The 13,066-nt window shown below is 45.5% G+C and overlaps 1 protein-coding gene across 1 annotated transcript in view; it reads left to right on the top strand.

Moving 5' to 3' along the window:
* The window catches only part of PTPN14 (protein tyrosine phosphatase non-receptor type 14), a 524,356-nt gene that overhangs the window by 433,174 nt on the left and 78,116 nt on the right, over positions 1-13,066 (top strand). Inside the window, exons 9-10 of the mRNA XM_078649778.1 lie at positions 5,500-5,587; positions 7,340-7,422. Coding sequence (XP_078505904.1) covers positions 5,500-5,587; positions 7,340-7,422 — 171 coding nt within the window. The remainder of the gene's footprint in view (positions 1-5,499; positions 5,588-7,339; positions 7,423-13,066) is intronic.

Below are 13,066 nucleotides of genomic sequence, written 5' to 3'. Positions count from 1 at the left end.
CGAAGGCGCGCCAAAGGTAAGCCCGTCTGCGCCCGTCCGCGCCTGGACCGCGCCCAGTGCCAGGACCCCTGGCCCCCGAAGAGCCCGACCGACCCGCCTGACGTACTCCGCCGCCACCCCCACCGCTCTCAACACCGACCGACTCCCAGAATGCCATCAAGCCACTCCACGACGTACCCACGGACCTTTCAGCTGCCACGCCTGCAAGTTCTCCTGCATCCGGACCAGCCTCGCACCAGCACCCGCCAAGTCGAACACCAGCAGTACCCACCTCAAGTGCATCCTGCTCAACACCCGCTCCGTCCACAGACACGCCATCGAACTCTGGAACCTCCTCGACACCACAGCCCCTGACGTTGCCTTCCTCACGGAGACCTGGATGAACGCCTCCTCAGCTCCCGACATCGCCATCGCTATCCCAGAGGGCTACAAGATCGTCCGGAGGGACCGAAACGCCAACCAGATGGGAGGAGGCATCGCCATCATCCACAGGAACACCATCCGTCTCACGACCAGCACCGACAACACCCTGACCAGCGCCGAACACCTGCATTTCCAGATCCACACCAACCCGAACACCACCCTCAGAGGCACCCTGATCTACCGACCCCCTGGACCACGCACACAATTCAGCGAGGACATCGCCGACTTCGTCAGCCCGCATGCCCTCCCCTCCGCTGACTACATCCTCCTGGGAGACCTCAACTTCCATCTGGAGAACAACAACGACCGCAACACCAGCACCCTGCTCGACAACCTCGCCAACCTGGGACTCAAGCAACTGGTGTCCACCCCCACCCACCTCGCCGGACACACACTCGACGCAGTCTTCTCCTCCAGCACAGACATCGACTTCAGCCACGCCACAGAGCTTCAATGGACGGACCACAGCTGCGTCCACTTCACCTTCAAGAGAACGACGACCCACCACCACCAACAACAGGCCGCCCGCAGAAGCTGGAACACGATCACAGCAGACCAGCTCGCCACCTCCCTGAGCCAGCACCCTCCTGCCAGCTCAGCGGACCCCAGCCAGGCCGCCGACTACCTCACGAAGTGGATCAGCAACTGCGCGGACGAACTCGCCCCACTGAGGACCCCGCCCAGCAGACCCGGCAGCAAGAAGGCCCCTTGGTTCACCGACGAACTCAAGAGCTCCAAGAAGAACTGCCGAGCCCTCGAGAAAGTCTGGAGAAGGGATCCGACACCGGACAACAGGACCTCCTTCAAGCTTGCCACCCGGAAACACCACCAGCTGATCCGCGCCGCCAAGAAAACAGCATTCAAGGACAGGCTGGACAACAACGCACACAACAGCAAGGAACTCTTCAACATCGTGAAAGAGCTCTCCAACCCCAGCGCAGGAAACAACGACATCACCCCATCGCAAGACCTCTGCAACTCCCTCGCCTCATACTTCCACAACAAGATCGCGGACATACACAACAGCTTCAACAACCAACCAACGCACACCATGACCAAACAACCACCCCCCACCACCACCCTCCACGCCTGGACCCCGATCAGCACCGAAGACACCATCCGCACGATGAACTCCATCCACTCCGGATCTCCGACCGACCCCTGCCCTCACCACGTCTTCAACAAGGCCGACGCTGTCATCGCACCCCATCTACGAGACATCATCAACACATCCTTCGACACCACCATCTTCCCTGAGAGCTGGAAACACGCCGAACTCAGCGCTCTACTCAAGAAACCAACAGCGGACCCCACCGACCTCAAGAACTACCGCCCCATCTCGCTCCTCCCGTTTCCAGCCAAAGTCATCGAGAAGACCGTCAACAAGCAGATGGCCGCCTTCCTCGAGACGAACGGATCCCTCGACCCCTCACAGTCCGGCTTCCGAGCCAACCACAGCACCGAGACCGCCCTCATCGCCGCCACCGATGACATCCGAGCCCTGATGGACAATGGAGAAACAGCGGCCCTCATCCTCCTAGACCTCTCCGCGGCATTCGACACGGTCTGCCACCGCACCCTAGTACGGCGCCTCAGCAACATCGGAATCCAGGACAAGGCGCTGGAATGGATCATCTCCTTCCTCGACGGAAGAACACAGAGAGTCCACCTACCACCGTACAAGTCAGAGGCCTCCGAAGTCATCTGCGGCGTCCCTCAAGGATCATCTCTGAGCCCCACCCTCTTCAACGTCTACATGAGCCCCCTCGCGGCCATCGTACGCAAACACAACCTTAGCATAATCTCCTACGCCGACGACACCCAGCTGATCCTCTCCCTGACCAACGACCCCGCCAGAGCCAACCTGCACGAAGGGATGAAGGAGGTAGCCGAGTGGATGACGACCAGCCGCCTAAAACTGAACTCGGACAAGACGGAGGTCCTCATCCTGGGACCCTCACCCTCCGCCTGGGACGACTCCTGGTGGCCTCCCGCCCTGGGCTCCGCACCCAAACCAACAGACCATGCACGCAACCTGGGCTTCATCCTGGACTCCTCCCTCTCCATGACCAGGCAAGTCAACAACGTCTCCTCGGCGTGCTTCAACACCCTACGCATGCTACGGAAGATCTTCTGGTGGATCCCCACCGAGACCAGGAGGACCGTCACCCAGGCCCTCGTCACCAGCCGACTGGACTACGGCAACGCCCTCTACGCCGGTACCACCGCCAAGCTCCAGAAGAGACTCCAGCGGATCCAGAACGCCTCAGCCAGACTCATCCTCGACATCCCACGAACCAGTCACATCTCCGGACATCTCAGAGACCTTCACTGGCTCCCCGTCAGCAAAAGAATCACCTTCCGCCTCCTCACCCACGCACACAAAGCCCTACACGACCAAGGCCCGAGCTACCTCAACAGCCGAGTCAACTTCTACGCTCCCAAACGCCACCTTCGATCAGCCAACCACGCCCTCGCCGCCGTCCCCCGCATCCGAAGAGCGACTACAGGAGGAAGGTCCTTCTCCTACCTGGCTGCCAAGACCTGGAACTCCCTCCCGACCGACCTGCGCCTGACCCAAGACCACCTCTCCTTCAGGAGGAAGCTGAAGACCTGGCTGTTCGAGCAGTAGCGGCACCCCCCCCCCCCCAGCGCCTTGAGACCCTACGGGTATGTAGCGCGCTTTACAAGTGTCATTGATTGATTGATTGATTGATTGAAGTAAAACAACTTGCAAACATCAAGACACAACACTAGATAGCAGGAGTATGCAAAGAATGTGAATCTACAGCTCTACACGCCAAGAACGGATACTTACTGGGTAAGCAAAATTATCCTTTTGTAAACCTGTTGCTAGAGCAGAATGAAATGTTTTAGGCCTTCCCTAACATCACAGTTGATAGCAGAGAAGACAAACGTCTGTTCCACCTACAACGGTATGTTTGGGATTATAAAGTCAGATTGCCCCACACCATCCCAACCATTTCTGGCACAGTCAGTCAAGTTAGCGCTCTGTTTTATATAATAAATCAATGATTTGAGCCTGAATTTTAAGACAACTAAATCAATATATAAACTCTGTGAGCTACTCGTATCAAAGTATGAATCTTTTGAACCTTTTCGAGTTGCTGTTTGGGATCTACTTTTATGCAATTTGTTTAGAATGTCGAACCAATTGATTCCTGCTTTGTGTAGAAAAGTTTAATTAGGTTTGCACTTGATTGCCCATCCTTGTTTTCTAGTATTGAGAATGCCTTGATACCCCTGCTCTTGTTGATTGACAAATGGTAGGAAATTGCTGAAATATGGTGTAGTCAATCTTTGATTTAAATAATTTTATTTTGTGTGATAATTTGAGCTATACAATACCGGGAGTATCTTTTTATGGTGCACTTGAGGTGAATTTTTAAAAGATTGTTTATAGGACACACACCTTTGTGGGAATTCTAGATGCTACAGAAAATGTTGAAACTGGATAATTGAGACATACAGTTACTGGTTACAAATCTTGTTTTAACTTCTGAGCTGCTGAACCTTTCCCATCTCAAATAAAGAGCCCTTTTTTGATGTTTTAGGAACTTCACACTTAGGCCTTGATAACTTTCTTTCCACAAAAGATAACCAGGCTAAATGTGCATCCTTTTTTTCAAACATCCTGGGGACAAGGTTTGTGCATTCCTCCGAAGGAACTGGGAAAATAGCTCAAATATAGCTAACATTTGGTTTTTGGGGGAAAAGGTGGGAAAAAGTGCTGTGCAAGAGCACATTTTTCTTCCTAGAAATGACATCAATGAAAGGTTTGCTATTCGGGGAACTACATATTCCCAGCGTTCAGCATATTTCCTGTCACAGGCACTAGGCCCAGCACACAGGCGGTTAGTGTTTTTACCGGGACGAGTGTGGGAACGGTGAGTGGTATGAATTTTGTGGATCCCTGCAGATTCTGGATGTTTTAGTCACAGAAATCTGAGGAAGCGGTTTGATTTTAGGCACCATTTCAGATTTGTAGGGCATTGTGGGTAAGAAATTGTTTTGGGATCCTCATAAAGTATACCACTCTGGTCTCCCCTGGGTGGCAAGCTTCAAAAATGTCTGGGTCTGGCATATTTCCCCAGTTGGAGGCTGAGCCCTGGACCAAATACTGCAGCTGATGTCTCCACGTTGCTTTTTTGGGGCAAGGAAATGTCATGGAATCTACTCTAGGCACACCTATATGGCCTGCCGTAGGTATCTAATTTTCAGACATTTCTGGGTTTAGTGCTTCTCTCTGGGTTGCAGCCGAGCACGTGTCTGAATAGTACAACCATTCAGCATGGGGAAGTTTTGATTTACCCCACTTTGCCAGACCACATGTCAAAACTACGCCCCAAAAAATCAAAATATACTCTTGCCTGCCATGGGAATGATCTGAGCCCCAGGTAGGCAGAAAACTGTTGGTGCTTTAGGGATGGGAGAAAAGATCAACGCCAGGGCGGCTCGGCCCACCCCACCCCATTTTATTCCCCTCTAAATCAGAGAGAAATTAGCTTGATGTAGCGCACATCCATCAAATATCCTCATAAGGTCCTTGTGAAACAAGGATCTTAAATAGTAATTCAAAAATAAAGATCAAATGACTGTGACAAATCAGAAAATTATGTCTGGGATGCGTGTGAATGCAATTGTTTATCAACAGTACCTGGTCGTTTCTGCCTATACTTTAATGCCCAGGCACATTATTTTTCCAACAACTAATTGTTGGAGAAATCCACATATTATTAAATTGTACAACAGTGAAACAATCACGGTGTTCTGGTTTTAGCCACTAGGCTTACTTAAAGGGAGGTACTGATATAATTGTTCACAAGTGACGTTGATTAGGATGAGACAAGTAATCATTAAAGTCCAGGACCATTTATTACATCTTGCTGGAAATGAATTGAGACAAATTAGAAACTTTCAGTGTTTGCTTGTGAGAAGGGTTGTGTGAGTAATTGCCTGTTGCCATGATGCACATTATCCCAAACCTGCTTTTGTATAGAGAAAGGCATCATAAAAGATATCCTGGAGAGCCTCACAAAGTCTTTTCCTCTACAGGTGGCATGATGTTGGGAACGTAACTCACAACAAATCAGCAATTGTCATTGAGGTGCTCAAAAAAGAGGACAGCATTCTTTATCACACGGTAAACATTTCTTATAACTTATATTATTTTTTTTCTTTTACGTTTCGTTATTATGAGCTTTGCTGATCTAGGTTTATAACATTACTAAGCTGACCAGACATTCAAGATGATGAAGAATCATACTGACCAGATAGAACGCCCCCAGATCTTTCTGCCATCTGCCTCTTACAACTACTGTTTTTTTTCAGGCTATGCATCAGTATGAACAATCTTCAACCTTATGCCTATGTGCTTGATGTCTCTGGTACCTAGAGCTGTCTTATGGCTATGGACACAATAAATGCTCAGTGAAGTAGACCAAAGACAACAGCTTTAGCACCCTACTAAAAACTCAAAGTAAATAAATGACACTTTATTTTTGCTCTCCTATCTTTGGCAATCACAGAGAAAACTGTGCTGGAGCAGCTTAAAAAGTTTCACAACCTAATACACAATAATAAAACACCCTTATGAAATATTTGTGGAAATATTAAGTGGGGGTTGATCAGGATCTCCCTTAGAAAGGGAGAAGTTGGTTCAACTTTGTACCAACACCCCACAATTCTAAATAGAGCAAGGGGAACGATGAGTTTGGTGGTCAGAGTACTCACCCACATTTTTTGTACAGCACCCCATCTGTCAAATGCCGAATAAGCTTCTTCGGTTTTAGTATTTGTATAAGGTGGTAAACGGCTGACCTCGATGCACAATGTTGATGTTTGTCTGAATGGTGATCTGATGGATGCCACTGCTTTCCTTCAAGCTGTTTCAGCACCTCCCTGTCTTGCGTTTAACTGCTGGTCTCCCTTAAACAGTCCTTATCATTTGAATTTGACAGTGTGAATCCACTGAGAAAAACTAATGGTGGGATCTAAACACAAACCGCTGTCACTATATATTGTCCAGTCATCTAGGCACAAAGCCTTAAACTCGCTTGTAACCAGTGTCCCTCTTCTATGATGTGTGGGCCTGTTGTAGGAAACCTCCACCTCTTTGTAACAGGTTTCAATGTCCAACCACGATTTATTGGGCGGGAGAGCGTCTGAGATTAATTCGGTCATCTTTGTGGCAGATGACTGAAGTTGAGTGCCTGAAAGGGGTCCAAGAAAGCAAGTTGGACTAGCAGCAAATCAGCAGTATGATATATCCAACAGTTGAGTACAAAGTAAAATACACCGGCTACGCCAATCCTTCAGGGGCAACAGGAGGCGTCCTTTTCCAAGCATCAGGTCAACATCTCTATATGGGCAGCAAAATACCCTCAAAAAGCAGTTCAGGTTCAAAACATGTTGGTTAGTGTCATTGCGGTCTTGGTTGCCTGACGTCGTCCATGCCATCCTTTACTTCATATTATATAAAGCTTCAGTTTTAAATACAGTGTCTCCAAAGTGCTAAAAGTGGGAAAAGGGCAATATTATGCCTAGTATGAGATTCTAGTTATGCTACTGGTGCCTGTTGAGGATTCTTGAAAGAACAATTGAAGGGCAGATGGACAGTCACTCCAAAGTTGATAAGCAGTGTTATCGGAGGGATTTGGCATTTCTTTCAGAACACCGAAGACTTTCCTTGCTCTTACCATGACTAGAGGTGGATCTGCTGGATGAGGAGTTGGTGCTGCTTGATTCTGTGAGGGTACTGGCATAATCCTAGTGCCAGTGGCATTAGTAGCCCTGGGTCTCCTCAGGCAGTATCACTTTATGCAAGTCTGATAGCACTGTCGACTTTGTGACCGTTAATAATGCTATGCACTTTGTTTTTTGTTTTATATTTCAGGATGATATTGAAAATGCAAAGTATATTTCCAGGTTATTTTCTGCAAGGCATGCCTTCTACAAGGAAAATAATATTTTTACTGAGTAAGTAGCCGATCGTTTGCTAATGGGTCTTAAATCTGTGGGTATTTAATTGTTATGCTTCACATTTTTGTACTTCAATGAAAGTTAGTAGATTTATTTGTTTTACTAACTGTGATGGAAAAAAAATAGAAACAGATCCAAGTTCGGTCGTTCTGCTAGAATGCGACGTCAAAAGCAGACGTTTTTCTATCAGTTTATAAAGCTATGCTGGTTTAAAAATGCTAAAATGTGTGTACATTCAGACTTTGTTTACCTAATCTGTGTAATTGTTTCTCATTGTTCCTTGTGTCCTTCAACCAAAGGCAATCTTGACCTACAAGGGTGTGAGTCATTGTGTAATAACAAATTATGTGCAGACTACAAAGAGAATACAGCCTCAAATTATTTTTATGTGTATCATCAGCATGACCAGTCAACAGACCTGTAACATATATTTTCTACTGTGTTTTTCATAACGATTATTGTTGTGGGAGTGTTACAATGTGCATTTCACAAATTGAGCAAGCAGTGGTCTTTCACGTGTCTCTATTTTAGGAGCCCTTGAATGAAAGTACACCACAGTTTGAAGACTCAGTGCTTCTCTTCATTCAATGCTTTTTCTTAGTTTAGTGAATGTTCATTCAGCCTTGTATGTCTTAAGTGAACAGAGAATGGCAAGTGCCCATGCTCCAGTCCAATATATGTTCTTAAATGTACACAAACAACAGCATTTATGACCGTTGTGCGGTGTCCGCTCCTGCGCATTTTCACAATTATCTTAAATGCTCGCAAACATAATGCTCTGCAAACATCACTGGTCTCATATGTTACAATCAAAACCAAGCAGCTTTGCCCAATCCCTGGTGGGTCAACGACATGCACAATATTAGTGCATCAATTGAAACCTATTGCACAGTTTGCTAAAATGAGACAAAACACATGAACAAACCAAATATAAACAGAGGTTTAATGCACATCACGATAATGTGTGTCTGCTTCCAAAAGATGTAACCCTTGATGTGATGTCTGCAAGCACCGAATGTGTTAAATAGAAATAAATCATATAATGCTGTTTGTTCCATGGATCCGTCCCTACTGGTTTTACTTTGATGCTAAGATGACCTTTTCTGAGGTGAACTCGCAAAGTAACGTTTGACCATGAAACCACTTTGCACTTGGTGATTAAAGGTTTATGACATGTGACAGTAGTAGGTCTACGTTACTGTAGGAAGCTTCTCAGGAAAGAACAGCCCAATTTTTCCATGTTATCTACACCACCTTCTGCTTTAAAATTCTGGGACCTTTCTACCCATATATTGAAGTGTCCTGGAATGAAGGGATGGTCTAGGGAGGATATCTTGAATTGAGAGGTCCAGAAGATCAGTATGGAAAGATTCAATTAGATTTTTTTGTGGATGATCGATTATTACGAAGAGGATAACATACACATAACATGAACTATAAAGTTTGTTGCAAATAATGTTGATATTGTGGATTCTGGTCTTGCCCCTTTGCCATTGCCTCGATCTTTTTTTAAAGATTTTGTAACCATCCGGGAGCATTTTTAAGAGGATTACCTTTGTAATCGTAGAGCCATTTTCTGTAAGGATGCTTAGCTGTGGAGCATGAACAGTAATGATGATGTGAGTATTAGTAACTTGGTTAACAGCAGATCTAGTGTTGAGGAAGGTACCTCTGATGGAAGATGGGGAGGAGAGGCACCCTAAGAATTGAGAGGTACAGGCCAGTGTTGACTGCCATTGTGTGTGTGCTACACGTGTGTGTGTGTTTACTGCTAGACACCATTCGAAAGCATTTAACCATGAACATTGAAAGCAGTGAAGAGGGATTAACAGACATGAAGGAATGATGATGGATATAGGGGGCAACATATGTGTTGTTGACTCTGAGATGAAATCTGAACCATTGATTTAGGTGATATCCTGGAGTGAGTCGAATACAGCATCGATAGTTGACAAGTTTCAATGTACCACATTCTTACTGGTACTTTAGAGGTTGCCTGTGAGAAAGTGGTGGGTGCCAGATGGCGCTGAGAAGTAATGTATTTTTAAAGTAGTACCTCACAAGGAGAGGGCTTTCAAGAGAGGGATTTCAGTATGGCCTGCGTGCTAAAATATGAAAGCAGATCTGCTACGGAGATTTGATACTAAAATGTAACTTTGTATTTAGTCTCAGCCTCACTTCCATCCCTCACTACTTACCTGTTCTGTTATTTTGTATTTCACTTAATTTTTAACCTGAATTCTGAAATAATCAAACCATCCACAGTAAATTCACCAGATAGACTACTAGTAAACCGCTTCAATGCTCTAAAGTTTCTTTCAACCATACCCATGCAATGTGCAGCTGGCCCCCCGTTGCATGTCGCTCTGCTACATGACACTTTTCCAAAGCAACAGTGTCAATCTCTTCAATGTAATTTTTAAATGGCATGCTTTGGAATGGAGTGCTCCGTCCATCACCACCCCCTTTTGTACCACCTTGGAATGGAGTGCAGCACATCAATGCAACCATCCTGTAGATTATTTCGGAAATATTTTACTTTTCTGCCATTCTCCCATTAACCAACAAAATAGCTTAGGGATCAAGCATCTGCTTCTGAGATGTGGGCAACCGTCAGTCACAATCTGGAATACCTTGATGGCTGACCCAGAGTACCTTAAATGTAGGTAAAGTGAGTACTATTCAGTTAGGAAATAAATCATTTGAGCTGCGTAACACAAACAAAGTACCTGAAGACAGTTGAGTTCATCATATTTGCCTTAAAGCGCTAGTAATCTGCAAAATATGAGTAGGTAGGAGCTCTGAGACATGCTGTGTGAGAAGGAATAACTTCATGTCAGTTGACTCTGTCTGCATGATTAAGAAAATAAAGGGGAAATAACAAGTGCCATATATGCACAGAGAACTGATAAGCTGATGAAAGGCCAAACACAGTGGTACACAACACAGGTGCTTTTAGCCTTCAGGAAACCGGTTTCGGATTAATAGGATGCAGTTAACTCATCCCTGAGACAATTTACCAGGAGCTCCATATGCCATTGGCTTAGGCCCTTTAACGAGGCACTACATATCATAACCAGTATTTTTTAAGTGCTATTGGGCATCTTGGTACTGAAAAATAGATGGTTGTTACCCAATGCAATGGTCTTTATTTTATTGACCTGGCAAGATGAAACGCTAAGGGGAAACGCAGAGATCCGACTGTTACCATGAGGTCTAACATTGATTCCTGGAGTGGGTGCATTATTCCTATGAGCCACCAGACCCAGCTGATAATATATATGGCACAGCAGAACACTCATAGTACTTCCATTCAATGCACAACGCACAAAGGAAAAAGACATTCTCAAATACCTCAAACTAAGTCACAAGAAGAACTAGGTCTTTTTTGACAGTTTTTCACATAATTTAGAATAAGACTGCGCACGCAATAGAGAATAGCGTCTGTAAACGAAACTTCGTCAGCGAAAGAAAAGGCCAAGTGCCCTGTAATATGTACTTCGATATACTGTGCCATGAGGAGCGACTCCTATTTTTCAAATCGTTAGGATGAATCGGGTCGTCAGAATCCACTGGAGACATTTTTCTTTTAAATATGAAATGATAACAAACATCAGTGGGAGCTCCTCTACTCACAGCGCTTTAAGTGGAATAAAAATGTTGTGGGTCTCAAAAGAGGCTTGGCCAAAGAAGCATAACGAGGGATTCTTCACAAGTGGTGTAGCCTCCGCAATTATTGGCATGGCCTAAACATTTACTTGAAACATCCTCTGCACACAGCGTGTCACTTGACTAGTATTTGGGATCTTCATTATTTGTTTTTTGCTAGTGCATCCAAACAAATCGCACAGTAACAAACACTTAAAATAAGTTAGACTTATTGTCTTTACCAATGTGTGTAGCACTGAATGTTATTCATCAAAAATCTGATTAACCCCCCCACCCCCACCCCCATTCTTCCCTTCATGACACTTTCCTCTGCAGTCTATCTCTGAAGGTTACCTATGCACTTTTTCTTTACTCATCGCATGTACTTCCTTCATCTTTTCAACTTCAACACTCTAAGCTTTCTCGCACCACCCCCCATAACATGCCTATTATTCTGAAGACCGGCCATTGACCGTAATGAAGTGTGTAATTACTATTATAAATCCACACGCACATTGATAGTAGGGAAGGTTATAAAGCGAACCGAGGCAAATCGAACTGCGCTTTTCGTTTTTTGATACACTCGCTCGACAAAAAAAAAAAGAAAGTACCTAAACACACTACTGCGACCAGTCCTCGTAAAGCACCGGTCCTCACAAAGATAGTGTTTATCAAGTTCTGACCAGGTTAACCCCCTCCCCCCCCCCCCCAAACACACACACACACACACACACACACACACACACACTGCATTTTATTTTCCTTAGGCATGGCGTGTCAATATTTCGAGACTTGAGTACCTCCTTCACGCACTTTCTCGTTACAGTAGATACATATGTGATCGTTGCTCTGTGTTTCTGCGGGGAGGCCAAGGACTAGATAAGCATTTTATTTATTTATTTATTTATTTATTCAAAGTTTTATATAGCGTGAACAAGATCCTTACAGATATCAGAGCGCTTCACAGAGACAGGGTAGGGGCAGTAGGAATGAACAGCGGTAATGGGAGCAACGTAGTAGTCACTAACATGATAGGATAGTAATAACATACTTAGAACATATCAATGTACAATCAGGTAAAGCAGTATCATGATAAGATAGTAATAATATACATAGAACATATCCATGTACAATCAGGTAAAGCAGTAATATAAGACAGCACAAGTCATTGATCCCACTACAGAGGTGTTCAGGTACACCTTGGGTGTGGTGGACGGTTTATACCAATGTTCTGGTATAGAGGGAGCACTGAGTGGGGGCATCTGGAGGGTGAATCAGTGATCCACGTGTATCATATCATGGTCGGTAGTATGAAGGTAGCGTAGTAGTGCCCCATCAAGTAGAGGTATACTGCCAAAAGACAAGGTGTGCATTGAAACAGTGCAATGCTGGGTCTCTGATCCAGCACCTATAAGGTTCAGGAGATCTTGGCCAGTAGGATGGTTTTCACCTCTTTCTTGAAGAGTGCAGTGGAGGAGATACGCCTTGTTTCAGGAGGGAGCGCATTCCAGATCCTGGGTGCCATTCCTGAAAAGGAGCGCTTGTAAGTTTTCTCTTTCCGGAATCTACGAGGTTTCAGGAGTAGATTTTTTGAGCTTCTATTGGATCTCGAACCTCCTGATATAGACAACTTTTGAGCGAGGTAGTTGGGTGCATTGTGGTGCACCGCCGCGTGTGTCATAACTGCAATTTTTAGCTGTATTCTGGCTTCAATAGGCAGCCATTTTAGGGACTTTACGTCTGGGGATATATGCGAATGTTTTCTTGAGCCAGTAATGAGTCTTGCGGCAGCGTTCAGGGAGGCTCTTAGGGGTGCTGTTGTGGATAGCGGGAGTCCGCTGAGGGCCACAATTCCGTAGTCTATTCGAGGGATGACTAACGCTTGTACAGCAGTTTGGAAGTCTTCAGCAGGGAGGAAGGGTTTAATTTTCCTCAGTGTGTTGATTTGGAAATTAGCTGCTTTTGTGGCTTTGCTGACATGCTGCTGCATGTT

Source organism: Lissotriton helveticus, chromosome 6, assembly GCF_964261635.1.
Source record: "Lissotriton helveticus chromosome 6, aLisHel1.1, whole genome shotgun sequence".
Classification (NCBI taxonomy): Eukaryota; Metazoa; Chordata; class Amphibia; order Caudata; family Salamandridae; genus Lissotriton; species Lissotriton helveticus.
This window is presented reverse-complemented; position numbering and strand designations above follow the sequence as displayed.